Source organism: Salmo trutta, chromosome 18 (genome assembly GCF_901001165.1).
Source record: "Salmo trutta chromosome 18, fSalTru1.1, whole genome shotgun sequence".
Taxonomy (NCBI): Eukaryota; Metazoa; Chordata; class Actinopteri; order Salmoniformes; family Salmonidae; genus Salmo; species Salmo trutta.
In genome coordinates, this window is record NC_042974.1 from 51,905,504 (window position 1) to 51,923,891 (window position 18,388).

Consider the following 18,388-nt stretch of genomic DNA (forward strand, 5'->3'; position numbering starts at 1 on the left):
GCAAAGGGGGTAGAAACTCCATATTAATGCCCATGATTTTGGAATGAGATGTTCGACGAGCAGGTGTCCACATACTTCCGGTCATGTAGTGTATGTCTACTGCATGGGTACAATATAGTGTGCACTGGGAGATGCAGGGGTGTGGTGTGAGTGCTATACAACAGTGACATCTACTGGTAGCTTTGTGAACTGTGCTTCCAAAGACATTTGGGGACCACCAACTTGGAAGATGTGTATGACAGAAAAGCACCTACCAATCACGAAAACAACAACAACAAGTGGTGGCTGCTGAGGGGAGGACGGCTCATATAATAGCTGAAATAGAGTCAGTGGAATGGAAACCACGTGTTTGATACCATTCTTTGAATTCCATCCCAGCCATTACTATGAGCCGTTCCTCCCTCCATTCAGCAGTCTCCACTGACAACAACGTATCCAGTACAGCCAGAAGACAGGTCACCCTTCAGAGCCTGGTTCTTCTTCAGGTTTCTTCCTAGGTTCCTTCCTTCTAGGGAGGTTCGCCGGGTATCTGTAAAAGTACTATGTGACAACTGCTGATGTAAAAAGGACTTTATAAAACACATTTGATTGATTTAACCATAACAACAAGAGCATTTTGGCGTGGTTAAGCACCCACTTTTATAATACTCACGGTTTATTCCAATACCTTAGAAATGGCAGGAGGCACACAGGCTACGAGTTTCTGAAGCCATAATAAGCACCAGAGTTACAGATACATATTAATATCAAGAGTAACAAATGTGCAAATATAAATTAAATTAAAACACTTCACTCCTATGATGCTCTTACAGTCAATGACTGAGTGTGATTGTATTCAAATGGTCTTCACCACAGGTAGGCAGATAGGACTAACACTGGTAAATAACTACCATTTTTAAATGCCTGCTTGAGATGAGTGGGTATGTTTCAGATGGATATAGTTAGCTTAAAATATTGAAATAACATACTGTAGTGCAAGATAAATACTGACGGACAGGATAAAAAATAAAACCGATTTTTTTTAAATACGCAATTCACATTCATGACTCCTTTGGTGTCCAAAGACAAACAGACAGAGAAAAATAAAAAAGTAAGATGGGATATGTCACCATTTACTGGCCAATATCTTGACAGTTCTTTGTAAATGCTGGCATAGCTTCACAGACAGCTATGTCCTCACAAAAGTCCTCAATTGGCAAGGGTCCAATACCAAAAGTCTCTTTCCTCTATCCCTTGTTGACTCCCCTTCGCAGATCTAAATACATATGTATGTAAGACTGGATATGTATGAGAAAAATATGCAGAAAAGTGAAAGGCCTAGGCAAAGGGGTTGAGGGCAGAAATGGAACCAGGCCCAAGCCTCCCTGACTTATGTCTAATATCCGATCCTTGAAAATCTTCAAGGGGGCAGTCAATGGGCTAAGGGACCAGGAATGGGTTTGGAATCAGGCCTAATGTTGTGTCGTACCTCATCCCTCCAGGTACAGGTTGTCATTAGGCACAGATCCAGGATAAGCTCAGTGAGTTTAACCTCCCACCAGATTCTTACTTTAAAAAGGGACATTTCACTCATAAATAAAAGTGTCAGCTGTTTTCAGACCTCTAAAGTACTCTAATGAAACTATGTCACATGACATAGGTTGTGTAGATCCAGCTATCGCTGTTTTACCTTAACATCAGACTACTTTAGAAGCATGAAAATGTCTGTCAAACTTTAATTTGAATGCGTAATGTCCCTTTAACCAGTAGGAGGGGCAATGGCCAGTGTCTAGGGGCATCCTGTACATGTACACTACCGTTCAAAGGTTTGGGGTCACTTAGAAATGTCCTTGTTTTTTGAAAGAAAAGCAACGTTTTTGTCTATTAAAATAACATCAAATTGATCAGAAATACAGTGTAGACATTGTTAATGTTGTAAATTACTATTGTAGCTGGAAACGGCAGATATTTTATGGAATACCTACATAGGCGTACAGAGGCCCATTATCAGCAACCATCACTCCTGTGTTCCAATGGCACGTTGTGTTAGCTAATCCAAGTTTATCATTTTAAAAGGCTAATTGAACATTACAAAAACCTTTTACAATTATGTTAGCACAGCTGAAAATGGGTGTGCTGATTAAAGAAGCAATAAACCTGGCCTTCTTTAGACTAGTTGAGTATCTGGAGCATCAGCATTTGTGGGGTCGATTACAGGCTTAAAATGGCCAGAAACAAAGAGCTTTCTTCTGAAACTTGTCAGTCTATTCTTGTTCTGAGAAATGAAGGCTATTCAATGCGAGAAATCGCCAAGAAACTGAAGATAACATACAACGCTGTGTACTACTCCCTTCACAGAACAGTGCAAACTGACTCTAACCAGAATAGGAAGAGGAGTGGGAGGCCCCGGTGCACAACTGAGCAAGAGGACAAGTACATTAGAGTGTCTAGTTTGAGAAACAGACGCCTCACAAGTCCTCAACTGGCAGCTTCATTAAATAGTACCCGCAAAACACCAGTCTCAACGTCAACATGGAATAGGCGATCCCGGGATGCTGGCCTTCTAGGCAGTTGCAAAAAAAAGCCATATCTCAAACTGGCCAATAAAAATATGATTAAGATGGGCAAAAGAACACGGACAGAGATATCGCTTTCTCTCTGCAATTCTGCCTAGAAGACCAGCATCCCAGAGTTGCCTCTTCACTGTTGACGTTGAGACTGGTGTTTTGCGGGTACTATTTAATGAAGCTGCCAGTTGAGGACTTGTGTGGCGTCTGTTTCTCAAACTAGACACTCTAATGCACTTGTCCTCTTGCTCAGTTGTGCACCGGGGCCTCCCACTCCTCTTTCTATTCTGGTTAGAGCCAATTTGCGCTGTTCTGTGAAGAGGTTGTACAAAGCGTTGTACGAGATCTTCAGTTTTCAGGACAAGAGTTTTCAGCTGTGCTAACATAATTGCAAAAGGGTTTTCTAATGATCAATTAGCCTTTTAAAATTATAAACTTGAATTAGCTAACACAACGTGCCATTGGAACACAGGAGGGATGGTTGCTGATAATGGGCCTCTGTTTTAAAATGGAATATCTACATAGGCGTACAATCAGCCGTTTCCAGCTACAATAGTCATTTACAACATTACCAATGTCTACACAGTATTTCTGATCAATTTGATGTTATTTTAATGGACAAAAAAAGTAGCTTTTCTTTCAAAAACAAGGACATTTCAAAGTGACCCCAAACTTTTGAACAGTAGTGTACATGGACAGGCTTTAGGGATTGCGGACGTTGAAGAACCCCACACTGGTTGGGGACTCCTTCACTGTTACTGTGACGAAGTTGGCGGTGACGTCCGTGACAAACACGTGTTCTAGAAGGCTAAGTGCCGGCCGCCAGTCCGTCTCCATTTCCGTCTCCATAGAGACCAGACGGGGCCCGTTGTTGTTGGGATAAGGGGAGGAGTCGGGCTCTTCTGATTCGCTGCTGCTGGTGTCATCTGAGTCACCCGTGCTGAGCTCGTTCAGGGTCCGAGAGTTCTCGACGCTCCGGGATTTCCGCTCGTTAAGACTCTGTTCTGACCTCCTGTCCTCCTCTCTCGCTGCGCTTGATCCACCTCCCCCGGCCAACAACACACCTCCCTGTACACTCCCCCCTCTCTCCAATCTTCCATTACCGCTCCCTACACCCCTTGGCCCCTTGCTGTCCATCTCTCTCTCAGTCTCTGCCCCTGTGGTCTTCCCTCTCTCCCCCCTCTCCTCTCTGGCTTGTGGAATGCTTCCAGAGCGCAGCACCCCTGCCCCTAACCCTCCGGACGCCAGGCTCTGGTCTAGCCCAGACGATGTGTGCATCTCTTTAATGCTTCCTCCTGCTCCTTTTCCTGCCTGGCTGGCACCGCTTCTCAGGCTCGACCTTGAAACTGCAACTCCAGTGGTGCCGGAGGTTCCGTATCCCTGGAGACCATTGCCGGGCACTCGTTTTTTGACGCTCTGCAGGTTGAGAGCTCGGAGGCTGAGGGCCTGACTGATGCGGTCTCTAGCCGAGGGAGGTGGAGAGGAGGAGAGCTTGGCTCCCTGCTGCTGAACCACCACCACCGCCTGACTTCCAGGGCCCTCATGCTGCCTCCTCTGCCCAGCTGGGGAGCGTTGAGATGGGCTACATGCCGCCGGAGAGCCACCGAACCCACTGGAGGACTTGGAGCTGTGGAGACTAAGTGATGTTGATGTAGACACCCCTGGTTTTACAGAGGACGCCACCTTAAGCCCTTCTGCTCGGCCACTGCTGTTGCTGGCGTCGGAGACAGAGAGGGAGCGCTTCAGATCTGACAATCCCTTACTGTGAGGTGGGGGAGGTCTGCTGAGAGAAGAAGAGGAGGATGGAGAGGAGGGGGTGATGGTCGACATGGAGCGACCCGGCCATATGGAGTTCAACAGCCCAGGTTTGGAGGCCCCTGCCTGGAAGAAGGCCCCTCCAGCAACCCGCTGGGGTGCCGTCTCATCTCTGGAGCCCCGGCTGGCGCTCAGGCTGGTGTAGGTGAAACTGGCCGGCTGTAGAGGCTTCTTCACCCCCCCTCGAGGTTCCTCTTTGGGGGGCTCACGGGGGGGCCTGAGGACCTGGTGGTGGCGAGAAAGAGGAGGGGGAGGCAGGGGCGGCCGGGTATTTGCCTGTCTCAAAGCCCTCAGCTCGGGGAGAAGCGGTTTTCTCCCACGCTTTTTCCGGATGGGCTCCTGATTGGCCACCACGATATGGGGCCTCGTCTGGAGGACAGGGTGGAGGTTGAGGTTTCGGCGCCGAGGACCTGGTTTGGCCTTCTTCCCGTGGTCTTCATCTTCCTCTTCTGAGGAAGAGGCGGAGGGAGAGGAGGACAGGCCGGATGAAGAGGATGAGGAGGACCGGTCGGATTTGGTTTCAGTTGGCTCTGGTTCCTAAAGAAATGGAGACAGAAAGGTTTGTAATGTAACCATGCATTATGTGACGTCAGATTGTATCTTCATCATCCAAACAAACAAAAGGATTCATGTTACTATTGTTGTTTGGAAATGTAATGAAAGCAATCACTGGGAAGATATTATAATCAAGATGACAAAAGGAAGTCAATTTACTGCATTTGTTGTCACAACTACATCTTATACGTTTGAATAGCAGCAACAGTGTGTTGATTACCAGAATTTTCCGTGGGCGCCCCCTTGGCCTTTTCCCTCTCTTACCGAACAGCAGCTCCCTCTCTTGCTCTCTGCAGAAAGTACACACACATGGTGTCAGATACAGTCACTACCAATGTTCTGCGACTTTAAAAATACATCCTTCCTTACTTGGAGTCACTACTAATATAATAACTAAATAACCAAAAGCAAGTGTTGCATTTAAATTATTTCACCAATTTGGTTATGTCAGATATAAATTATAGCTTCAAGGATGGGAGGAAGGAAACAAAGGATGCATTTGATCTGGGCAACTCTAATACACCACGGACAGTGCTCTACAATAAGTACGAATGAATATGTTCTGGTCAAACATCAACCAATATGATATTAATAACACACCTCTTGTGGAAGGCAGCCATTAATCTGGGGTCCAGAATATTCTCTTCGGGCTCCCAACTGTTATGCCTGTAAAGAAAACCCCAGAAAACCGTTTATTAGAGAACAGTAGCTAGAGAGACATTGCAATTATAAATGTCACACCCTTAAATCTCTGCCCATTTGTTTTCAGTCTGCTATCTCCTTTTTCAGATGCAATGTCACACATAGTAGCATCCTATAAAAAACAAACATAGGCCTAATTGACGTTGTATCTAAATAAAATATTAAGAAAATTGTCTGAATAATGCAAATCTTGAGAGGGTAGTTGTTCAGGGCTAGCCTAAATGTAAATGGCTAAAACTGGAGCGTTTGCTCAACTATTTCCATTCAGCCACATTATTGGTAAACGATCACGACGCAAGCACGGTGCATGAAAATAGTGGGCGTCACATATTCCGGTCCTCGAGTTCGCTACCGTAGTAGGAGGATGCCTGCTCACGTTACTAGATACCGGTTTGGCATCGTATCATCAGCTGCTCGGGCTTAAGAAAACAAAACAAGACTCCGAAACGGCTAACACCATCATCTTTCTTCCATGCATCCTGCAGTCTATCCAAAACCACATGCGACGGGAATATTATCATATGAATGTAAATATTGCGTAGCTATGAAATAAATACGGGGTTGCAGGGGGATCATGGGCTACATTGTCATTGTTTAGCTCAGCCAGCTTCTTGCTAAATAGCTACTCACTTGGACGACCACCCTCTCCACTTCACCAAATACTCAAACTTCCCCTGCAAATGAGAAGAGTGGCAAAGAGTTAAACAATTGTAAAGGGTCTAATGTTTCCATATTATGATAAAATACGTTATTTCATACCTTTCTTGGGCGTTTGTTGAGGATGCATTCGGCGTCAAATACCTGCCCTACAGTTACCCCCTCCATAGCTACAGCCCCTCTCCTTTTTTTTTCCGAGGAAAAGCAAAACAGGGAGAAAAGATTGTCCTCCCGCGGCGTCCTTAGTTCGGCACGGTGCCTCTGACTCTCATACGTCACTTTAAAAATGTTATTCTAGAGGGTTTGACTGGCTACAAAATATTAATGCATAAAGTAGTTATAACTGCTTTATTAGTACATATGTTCCGGTATGCTTAGCTCCATAAAAGGCTATTACTAAACAAATCTATAAATTGACAAAATATTATTTCAGCGATCAGTTATTACCTTTACATTTTAGTAATTTACAGTGCATTCGGAAGTATTCAGACCAGGGGCGAAAATCTGATATCAACTTTGGAGGGGACAATTACATGACATTTTCTCAAGAGCAATTCCTGAGGGGGACACCAAAAGTAGTGCTGTAACACACAGCCTACATTGTAATATGGTAAATGTATATTGAGGAACCAAAGAAATAAGGTGTTTGCCGTACTCCTAACTACCGGTACCCAAAACTACACAACTAATCACAACAGCAATACCATTGCCTTTAACAAATCTTAGTTCAGTCACCAGTTTAAGTTGAGAGTGGGGGTATCCATGGCATTTTACAATTATGTTCCTATTTTACAAGTCAAAAAAATTGAGAACCTTTCATAATGTTGCCAAACAAAGACTCAACAAACTTACCTGAGACTCCCTGTCTCTGCCAGTCTGTCCCTGCATATCTGTCCCCAACTCTGCTGTCTGTGTGCCATCTGTTGCCTGCTCTGCCTAATGACATCATTGTGAAACATTTCCATTAGAATTTCATTTCTTTCTTATGAACATTTTATCAACTAGTTTTTGAGATATTAGGCTACTAGGGTTCTTACTTTGCGTTTTGGTGTACTGAAAAATACTCTGATGTCCGTCTTTTATTTTTCTGCCATTTTTCTACCTGGCTGGCTGGCTACACACACACACAGTGTGTAGGTTATTTACAGTAGGAGATGGGCTTCTATCATCTTATCTTCTATCATTCTATTTGGGCTTCGATCTAAAAGGTAGCTAGCAAATGTGAAACGGATTGCAGTGACAAGAGTTGACAGCTGTATGAGTTCACCATTTACACAACATATGCTGCAACCTTTTGTAATTTTAATAGTTTGTTTCATATTGGCTGGCTTCCAACAATAGCTGAATTTGCAAAGCTAGCGAGCACCAATTCCGTTTCAGTGGTGTTTGCTATAATCTTTGCTACCTGGGTTAAATAAAGGTGAAATAAAATAAATAAAAGTTCCCTTGCGACAATTTAGCTTTTGCAACGAGACCATTAAATATATTTAAGACAATGGCAGAAGAGAGTGTAGTTCTGTTCAGTTTGGACTTCAGTTTATCGCTAACCTTATCACAGGGACTTTGAAGCACTAACTTACATCATCTGCATGCTGATCTTGGAATAAATTGACAATAGCAAAGATTCCATCTTTGACGACGCCACATAAATGGAGTAGGTACTAGCTAGCTTAATAGTTAATATTTGCGCACTAGCTCTGCATATTCAGCTAGTGTGTGTGTGTGAATCCTGCCAACATAAAATAAAACATTGTATTGGCGCGATTGACTGGATGAACCTCATGTTAGTTACGTGCATTGAGTGCCTTTCAGACAGTAGACACGACCCCTCTGTTACCTTGCCAACTAAGGAACTGGCAGTGGATCAAACCATTGTGAGGCAAAGGGTGGGGGGGGTCGCAATCTTTCGAAAGTTAAAAATGCGCTATTAAGTGTCTATAATCAGCACAATTGCTTTCATTGCGTATTATTAATATTATTTAAATTACATAGTTATGTTTCAGTGATATATTGGGGGGACAAATCATATTTTTCCCAGGATGGGGGGGTCGTGTCCCCCCCGTCCCCCCCGGGATTTCCGCCCCTGATTCAGACCCCTTGACTTTTTCCACATTTTATTACATTACAGCCTTATTCTAACATGGATTAAATAGTTGTTCCCCCTCATCAATCTAAACACATTACCCCATAATGACAAAGCAAAAACAGGTTTAGAAATTTGTGCAAATTTATTACAAATAAAAAAACAGAAATATTACATTTACATATGTATTCAGACCCTTTACTCAGTACTTTGTTGAAGCACCTTTGGCAGTGATTACAGCCTCGAGTCTTCCTTGGTATGACACAACAAGCTTGGCACACCTGTATTTGGGTAGTTTCTCCCATTCTTCTCTGCAGATCCTCTCAAGCTATGTCAGGTTGGATGGGGAAGGTCGTTGCACAGCTATTTTCAGGTTTCTCCAGAGATGTTCGCTCGGGTTCAAGTCCGGGCTCTGGCTGGGCCACTCAAGGACATTCAGAGACTTGTCCCGAAGCCAATCCTGGTTGTCTTGGCTATGTGCTTAGGGTCGTTGTCCTGTTGGAAGGTGACCTTTGCCCCATTCTGAGCTCTGAGAGTCCTTTAGGTGCCTTTTGGCAAACTCCAAGCGGGCTGTCATGTGCCTTTTACTGAGGAGTGGCTTCCATCTGGCCACTCTACAATAAAAGGCCTGATTGGTGGAGTGCTGCAGAGATGGTTGTTCTTTTGGAAAGTTCTCCCATCTCCACAGAGGAACTCTGGCGCTGTGTCAGAGTGACCATCGGGTTCTTGGTCACCTCCCTGACCAAGTCCCTTCTCCCCAGATTGCTCAGTTTGGCCGCGCGGCCAGCTCTAGGAAGAGTCTTGGTGGTTCATAACTTCTTCCATTTATGAATGATGGAGGTCAATGTGTTCTTGGGGACCTTCAATGCTGCAGATTTTTTTTTGTCCCCTTCCCCAGATCTGTGCCTTGACACAATCCTGTTTTGGAGCTCTACAGACAATTCCTTCGACCTCATGGCTTGGTTTTTGCTCTGACATGCAATGTCAACTGTGGGACCTTATTTAGACAGGTGTGTGCCTTTCCAAATCATGTCCAATCAATTGAATTCACCACAGGTGGCCCCCAATCAAATTGTAGAAACATCTCAATTATGATCAATGGAAACAGGATGCACCTGCGCTGAATTTCGACTCTCATAGCAAAGGGTCTGAATACTTATGTAAATAAGGTATCTTTTTTTATACATTTGCAAAAATGTCTAACCTGTTTTCGCTTTGTCATTATGGGGTATTGTGTGTAGATTGATGAGGATTTTTATTTATTTAATCAATTTTAGAATAAGGCTGTAATGTAATAAAATGTGGGAAAAGTCAAGGGGTCTGAATACTTTCAGAATGCACTGTAGGGGCTGTACATTATTTATAATGAGGTATACCTGCAGAAAATCGGATCTCTCTGAAATGGAAATGAATGGCCCTTACTTCAGTAAAATATATTTTAACCTGACCCTCCCTGAAAGCTTGATAAAACAAATTCACCCTCCCCTCCACCCAAAATAATATTTAAAACAAATTGGATAGTAGAAAACATGCCTACCATTTACCCTCACTCCTACGACAGACCAGAGCCTTAGATATGCAATATTAGACACTGTTATTTGTTTTGTAAGCATTACATGGCAAAGTAGACAGACGGTTGTGGATTTGCAGACCACCTTGGACAAGGATGAAAATATACATATTATAATAAAAGTACCGCATGAATCTATCATCATATTTGCAGTAGGAGAAAAAAGTGTGTTTTATCAATTTTACATGACTGGAGACAAGCAGAATCTTTTTTTAATACCACAACAGAGCACATTGACTCGGCACCGGTACCCCCTGTTTATACACTACCAGTCAAAAGTTTTAGAACACCTACTCATTCATGGGTTTTAATTTAATTTTTACTATTTTCTACATTGTAGAATAATAGTGAATACATCAAAACTATGAAATAACACATATGGAATCATGTACTAACCAAAAAGTGTTAAACAAATCAAAATATATTTTATACTTGAGATTCTTCAAATAGCCACCCTTTGTCTTGATGACAGCTTTGCACACTCTTGGCATTCTCTCAATCAGCTTCATTGGGTAGTCACCTGGAATGCATTTCAATTCACAGGTGTGCCTGTGTGCTTCCTTCTTAATGCATTTGAGCCAATCAGTTGTGTTGTGACAAGATAGTGGGGTATACAGAATATAGCCCTATTTGGTAAAATACAAAGTCCATATTATGGCAAGAACAGCTCAAATAAGCAAAGAGAAACAACAGTCCATCATTACTTTAAGACGTGAAGGTCAGTTAATATGGAACATTTCAAGAGCGTTGAAAGTTTCTTCAAGTGCAGTTGCAAAAACCATCAAGCGCTATGATGAAACTGGCTCTCATAAGGACCGCCACAGGAATGGAAGACCCATATTTACCTCTGCTGTAGAGGAGTTACCAGTCTCAGACATTGCAGCCCAAATAAATACTTCACAGAGTTCAAGTAAGACACATATGAATGTCAACTGTTCAGAGGAGACTGTGAATCAGGTCTTCAGGGTCGAATTGCTGTAAAGAAACCATTACTAAAGGACACCAATAAGAAGAGACATGCTTGGGCCAAGAAACACGAGCAATGGACATTAGACCAGTGGAAATTTGTCCTTTGCTCTGGAGTCCAAATTGGAGATTTTTGGTTCCAACTGCCATGTCTTAGTGAGACGCGGTGTGGGTGAACAGATGATCTCCGTATGTATATTTCCCACTGTAAAGCATGAAGGAGGAGGTGTGGGGGTGCTTTGCTGGTTACACTGTCTGTGATTTATTTAGAATTCAAGGCACACTTAACCAGCATGGCTACCACAGCATTCTGCAGCAATATGCCATCCCATCTGGTTTGCACTTAGTGGGACTATAATTTGTTTTTCAACAGGACAATGACCCAACACACCTCCAGGCTGTGTAAGGGCTATTTTACCAAGAAGGAGAGTGATGGAGTGCTGCATCAGATGACCTGGTCTCCTCAATCCCCCGACCTCAACCAAATTGAGATGGTTTGGGCTGAGTCAGACCGCAGAGTGAAGGAAAAAGCAGCCAACAAGTGCTCAGCATATGTGGGAACTCTTTCAAGACTGCATTCCAGGTGAAGCTGGTTGAGAGAATGCCAAGAGTGTGTAAAGCTGTCAAGGCTACTTTGCAGAATCTCAAATATAAAATATATAGTTTAACCCTTTTTTGGTTACTACATGATTCAATATGTGTTATTTGATAGTTTTGATGTCTTCGGTATTATTCTACAATGTAGAAAATAGTAAAAATAAAGAAAAACCATTGAATGAGTACTGTGTCCAAACTTTTGACTTGTACTCTATACTTTTTTTTCACAAAAGTTATGTGGTCCAAAAGGCACTGCATTGTAGGAATGACCCAGGCCAGCATTTCTCAAACTTTTTATGTGCCAGTTACACCCCAGAGGTGTCAATGTGTTTCAGCCAGTCTGTTGCGATATTTAGATTTTTTTTGCAGCAAGAGAGGAGAAATTGTCTCGCGTATTCTCTGCACCGTAACACCGGAATGTGGACAGGCGCATCTCGTTAAAACGAGCGCGCAGGCCTTGGTCACAGGACAGCTCCAATAGTTGATCATCATGAACCGGTAACAAGTTGTGGTCTCTTCAGTGTTGGCATCCACTACTTTCCCGGCCGTGGATCAGAATAGTTCCCTTTACAATCTTCGAATTTGAGCAGAGTTTTGCTCAGATGTGACCCCACGTTATCCATGTTTACATCACCCACGTCAGCCAGAGCTGAGAATAGTGGGAACATATTGAAAATGCCTCTATCCACTCGGGCTCCCCAGAAGCCCAGTTTTTTTCTTGAAATCGGCCATTTTATCGTTTGCTTGGTAAATGACACTTATGCGTCCCTGCATGGATAGGTTGAGCAGCAATATTCGCTTTAAACTGCGCGCACACAGTAGCCCACAGACTGCCGCGCAGAAATATCAGCCCACAGAGAGATGCACTAGATTGAACTTTCTAGAGCAGTGGTCACCAAGACTGGCGGATCTCCAAGCATTCATAGTCCATAGCCAAACATTTATGTATTTGCATGTATTACTCATCCTGGGGTCCGGCAGAATTAAGGCAGTTATACCATTTTAAAAATATTACAATACATTCATTACAGAATTCACAAGAAGTGTGTGCCCTCGGGCCCATATTCCACTGCCACATATCTAATATAGCGTTCTACTTTCTATGCGTTCTATTTTTCTAGGCTGTTGACGGTAGGTGCAACCTATTAAAGCTGCCCTGCGCGCGGTGTAGTCGAACTGTTGCATTTTGAAACATTTCATGTGTCTGAAGGTACAAACTCTGCCTTCCATGTGGGCCCAGAGAGCAAATCAAGTGCACTAAAAGCCTACCGGATGGCGTAGATGACGGCGTCTGCAGTGACGTAGCAGGCATAAAAGAAAGGTACAGCAAAATTGATACTGTGAGATTTCAAAACGTTTAAAAACATGACTAGAGAGAGATGACTAGAGAGAGACTGTCAACGAATACAGTGAGTGAGTTCATGTTTAAGTTCTTACTCAGCACTGTCAACACTTTGTATTCAACACTTTTATGAGCCATAAAATGCGCTTTCTTCCCATTTCTTCAGTGCTACAAGCACTGCAGCAGTAATGAATGAATAGGAAAGTGCATATATAGGAGTGTGCTGTTATTATTAGTGGCTTGGGTCTTTTTTAATATCTCTGTTCATAGGAGTAACAACATGAATATGTGCATCATGCAGAAATAATGCGGTGCGACTCGAGTTTCGCCATCATCTGAAAGACGGTGTCCCATTTTTGTCAGTGTCAGTGGAGGAAAGGGAGAGCTGAGGGATGTTGAGAGGCGGACCCTCAGTCTGCTGCGCTCTCCCTCCGCTGAGACTGACCATCAGATGCAGGCTTTCGTTTTTGTCTTAAAGGGGCAGTGTTGTTTTTGAGGCAGGCTTGAAAAAGCTAAGTAGCCAATAGGCAAAGGGTAGCACAATTTGTCTGATTCGCTGTAATAATGGTATGGGAATAATAATGCATTTTATTGTGTAAAGGGGTTTCTTGCATCAAACAATACAACATTTTAAGTCACCTTGTCTGAAGGACAAGTGGATAAACAGGTTCATTTCAAGCCCTGCATGTTTTTTTCTTCAAAAGCCTCATAGAATGTAGGTCTACATTGAACACCACACATTAGCTGCTACTGTAGGCTGAATGATATAACAGCTTTTTCCATGTTAAAATGTTATGCGATGCATGTTCTCCATTGTTTACGATGGTAGGCCACTCTGGTAGGTCTACATTATGATCAAATAGCCACAGTAACCTACATAGCCACTGTTAAAACTAATTTAAAGCGGGTATAGCCTCAGTGTTCACAGTAAATGCTCGCTGGAAGTTGCACAGAATTTTCCCAACTTTCAAGTTTGCACTCAGCAGATCTGAAATTTGCTCAGTGATGAAAATAATTAGAGGGAACATTGTTAGGCCTACAGATGCCGATACAACGGTCCCATCGTAATCCATGTCCCGTTATGCACTCGTTCAGAATGTGGAATATTTCACCTGCAGTGGAGGCAACTCTGCAAAAAAATGTATTCTTCCTATATGTAGCGAATATATACAAGACGTAGGCATTTAAAATGTCAGTCGGCTCATCTAATTGGATTACAAAAACGATTTGATGTGCAGGCTCTGCCTAAAACCTGCATGTGATTCAATATCATCTGCCATATCCTGGATTCTATGTATGACACGGTCATTAGAAAGTGGGATTTCCCTGATCTTTGTAGCAGCAGTTGGGCCTAAACCCTCTTGATAAGCATCCACGCCTGAGGGCATGACCAACTTTTTTTTATGAGAGTATGAATCCTTCAGTAAACTCTCGTCTGTGAAATTATTGTGTAGCATTTTTGTTTGGTTGGTCATCTCTGGTATGTTCTTGAAATGTGGATGCTTTGTTTATAAATGTCTGGGCATTTTAGCATTTGATGGATTCATAGTGTAATGTTTTATACATTGAAAAGTCTCTCAGGCTATCAGACACATTTTGCAAATGAGTTGTTCTATGTTAGGATGAGGAAGGCATATTGACGGAGAGTTTTTGGGAAGGCTTGGTGTGCACTGTCTGTTCATTCAAATAAAATACAATTTGATTATTCCATGGGAAATCAGTGTCCTAGACTGTTTACGCTAGTCAACAAACAACATGCGAGTTTCGGTGGCCTTACAGGTTCGTTACAAATTGGTGACAGCGGTGGGATCAGCACGTCAACTAGCTAACAGCAACTCGCGAGCTTGGCTAACTTTAGCTGGTTAGCTGCGTGGGAAAATGGAGGGAGAAGTCGAACAACCTGGGAACATCGACTGACCGACAGCCGGATCACCCAGGTGCCATGGACAGGCAGATTGACCGTCCGGTGTTCATGCCAGAATCTTTCGAGGGGAAAGAAGGAGAATGGACTGTTTGGATTGAACAATTTGAGTTAGCAGCGCAAGTGAATGGATGGCCCGCGGTAGATCGTTTGAATTTTCTCAGGCTGTTGCTGAGGGGAAATGCTTGGAGATTTTGTAGTACTTTACCTCAAGATACAAAGAAAGATTACAACAGCGTGAAAGTGGCTGTGCAGAGGCATTTTGAGCCACCGGAACATGTTGACTGGAATCGGGCATTTTTTCAGGACAGAAAACGTAAAGTGGGTGAGTGCATTCATGACTTTGAGCATGATTTAAGCAGTGTCGTGTCTTTGGCATCATTAAAACTGAAGACATATTTATCAAATAACTCTCTGTAATTATTATTATTACGCGATTAACCTGATTAATCATGTAACTGTAATTAACTAGGAAGTCGGGGCACCAAGGAAAATATTCAGATTACAAAGTTATAATTTTCCTAATATAACTTTCAGATATTTTAATATCTGATCAATTAGTCTTCGAATTAATGAATTATTATTTACCTCACGCCAGTCTCATTCCAAACGTTGTAAATTGTTGGTTATCTGCACAAACCCAGTCTTCACTATGAGTCATCCATACATCAATTGTCTTAACTTCTATGTCAACAGCCAGTGGAATCGCGTGGCGTGAAATACAAATACCTCAAAAATGCTAGAACTTCAATTTCTCAAGCATATGACTATTTTACACCATTTTAAAGACAAGACTCTCGTTAATCTAACCACATTGTCCGATTTCAAAAAGGCTTTACAGCGAAAGCAAAACATTAGATTATGCCAGGAGAGTACCCTGCCAAAAATAATCACACAGCCATTTTCAAAGCAAGCATATGTCACAAAAACCAAAACCAAAGCTAAATGCAGCACTAACCTTTGATGATCTTCATCAGATGACACTCCTAGGACATTATGTTATACAATACATGCATGTTTTGTTCAATCAAGTTCATATTATATCAAAAAACAGCTTTTTACATTAGCATGTGATGTTCAGAACTAGCATACCCACCGCAAACATCCGGTGAATTTACTAAATTACTCACGATTAACGTTCACAAAATACATAACAATTATTTTAAGAATTATAGATACAGAACTCCTTTATGCAATCGCGGTGTCAGATTTTAAAATAGCTTTTCGGCGAAAGCACATTTTGCAATATTCTGAGTACATTGCTCGGCCATCACAGACTAGCTAATTTGACACCCACCAAGTTTGGGGCTCACTAAACTCAGAATTACTATTAGAAAAATTGGATTACCTTTGATGTTCTTCGTCAGAATGCACTCCCAGGACTTCTACTTCAACAACAAATGTTGCTTTGGTTCCAAATAATCCATAGTTATATCCAAATACCTCAGTTTTGTTCGTGCGTTCAGGTCACTATCCGAAGGGTAACGCGCGAGCGCATTTTGAGACAAAAAATTCAAAATGTTCCATTACCGTACTTAGAAGCATGTCAAACGCTGTTTAAAATCAATTTTTATGGTATTTTTCTCGTAAAAAAGCGATAATATTCCAACCTGCTGCCTGCTCCAATCTGCTGAAAACCTTGTCTAAACGCTTCACATGCTCTTGGAATGTACGACCAAACACTATGATGTCGTCTAAGTACACCAAACATGTTGTCCACTGTAAATCAGCCAAAACCAGGTCCATGAGACGCTGGACGCTGCTTGGAGCATTTGTCAACCCAAACCCCATGACCTGGAATTCAAAATGTCCTCTGCCACAAAAGCAGTTTTGCAATGATCCTCGGGGTGCATCTCGACTTGCCAGTACCTACTGGCTAAGTCTAAAGTGGAAAACCACTGAGCACCGGCAAGTGAGTCCAAGGTCTCGTCGATCCTAGGAAGTGGATAAACATCTTTAACAGTGTTCTCGTTTAACCTTCTGTAATCCGCACAGAACCTAATTGAGCCGTCCTTCTTTCTTACAAACACAACTGGTGCTGCCCATAGACTGCTGGATAGGTTAACTATTCCCCTTTCTAAGATGTCCTGCACATGCTTGTCAAACTCTGCTTGCAGATGAACAGGAACCCACCTCAACGCTTGTTTGATCGGCCTGTTGTTCCCTGTGTCAATCCTATGCTGGACTAGTTTTGTGCAGGCCAAGTCAAAATCACCAGTGCTAAACACTCCCACATCCCTCTCCACCATTTCCTTTACAGCTCTCAGCTGCACCTCAGTTAGCTGGCTGCAATCTATGTCCAGCTCTTGCATTAAAACTGTTCTACATCCCACTTTACTGTGGTGGGAGAGTATGGCGGCTTGTTAGAATCCTGTAGGCTAGCAACGATAATGTCTTCACTACCCTTCTCCCAGATAGAGAAAACCCCCAGTTCAGTGCCCTCCCTCAGTAACTGTGATTCTGGAGTTACATTCATCAAATGCACTGGCAATTTCCCCTTCACTGAGCTGCACACGCTACATGCTACAAACAGGTTAGTTGTATCAGTGACTTTAACACAGGGCTCAGAAGACCCTCAGTTTACTGTCCCCTCAACTTTACCAGTTATAAACATTTCACTTCTGGAGGGGATAATCGTGTCATTCATCCCCACCACTTTACACACTCCCCTTGCCCCTCCCCTGAAAATCAACAGAATCTGCTTCCCCAAAACACATTTTCTTTCTCAAATCAAGTACAGCCCCGTAATTTTACCAGGAAGTCTGTCCCTATCGGTGCACACTGGTCTGCGTCGTTAGCGACTACAAAATCCCAGGTCAGATTCAAACTGTCCATGTTCATGACTGTGAACCAGCTCCCCGGGACTGAGAGAAACTGTCCATATGCTACTTTAAAGTCCAAGCTCACCACATCCCCCATACTGGCTTTCCCGGACCCAAATCTAGATTTCATAATGGATACCGACGCATGTGACACAGGCATAGGGGCAGTCCTCTCCCAGAAACATGAGGGTAGAGAGAGAGTAGTAGCATATGCCAGTCGGGCACTGTCAAAACAAGAGAGGAGGTATTCTACTACCAAGGAGCTTCTTGCTGTGGTAGTGTTTCTTAAACATTTCAGACACTTTTTGCTGGGGAGGAAATTTCTACTGAGAACTGATCACAGCTCACTGAGGTGGCTGAGTAACTTCAAACAACCTGAGGGACAGTTGGCTAGATGGTTAGAGGACCTCGATCAAGTTTGACTATGATATTGTCCACAGGCCAGGGAGACTGCACAGTAATGCAGATGGTGTGTCACGCCAACACACACAGACAGAGTGTGTGGACACAGCCGTCTCACAGGAGGCCACTGTCAATCTGAGAGCCATCGTAAACAATCCTCAGGATATCCCTATTGAGCCTGTAGTTGGAGCTCAAACAAGCCAGGCAGTCCACACAAATGCAGCTTTCCTGTTGGAAGCACAGGATAGAGACCCAGTGGTCTCCCAGTTTAATAAATGAAGAAAAAGAGGGTAGAGCACAGCCTTTCAGGCCTTTCAAACAAGTGTGGGGGGCATTACATGTGAAGAATGGGGTGTTATGCCTTGAGTCAAAACGATGAGACAGATGGCACCATCTGGAGAGGGGTTGTA

General features: G+C 43.0%; 1 protein-coding gene across 1 annotated transcript; it reads right to left on the minus strand.

Moving 5' to 3' along the window:
- Positions 1–3,176: 3,176 nt before the first annotated feature.
- LOC115153497 (chromobox protein homolog 2) lies at positions 3,177–6,788 on the minus strand. Its single transcript, XM_029698992.1, has 5 exons — positions 6,378–6,788; positions 6,249–6,292; positions 5,517–5,582; positions 5,137–5,206; positions 3,177–4,898 (listed from the first exon to the last, which is right to left on the minus strand). The coding sequence occupies exons 1-5, from the start codon at positions 6,441–6,443 to the stop codon at positions 3,249–3,251; spliced, it is 1,896 nt and encodes a 631-aa protein (XP_029554852.1). The 5' UTR covers positions 6,444–6,788; the 3' UTR covers positions 3,177–3,248.
- Between the last annotated feature and the right edge of the window lie 11,600 nt (positions 6,789–18,388).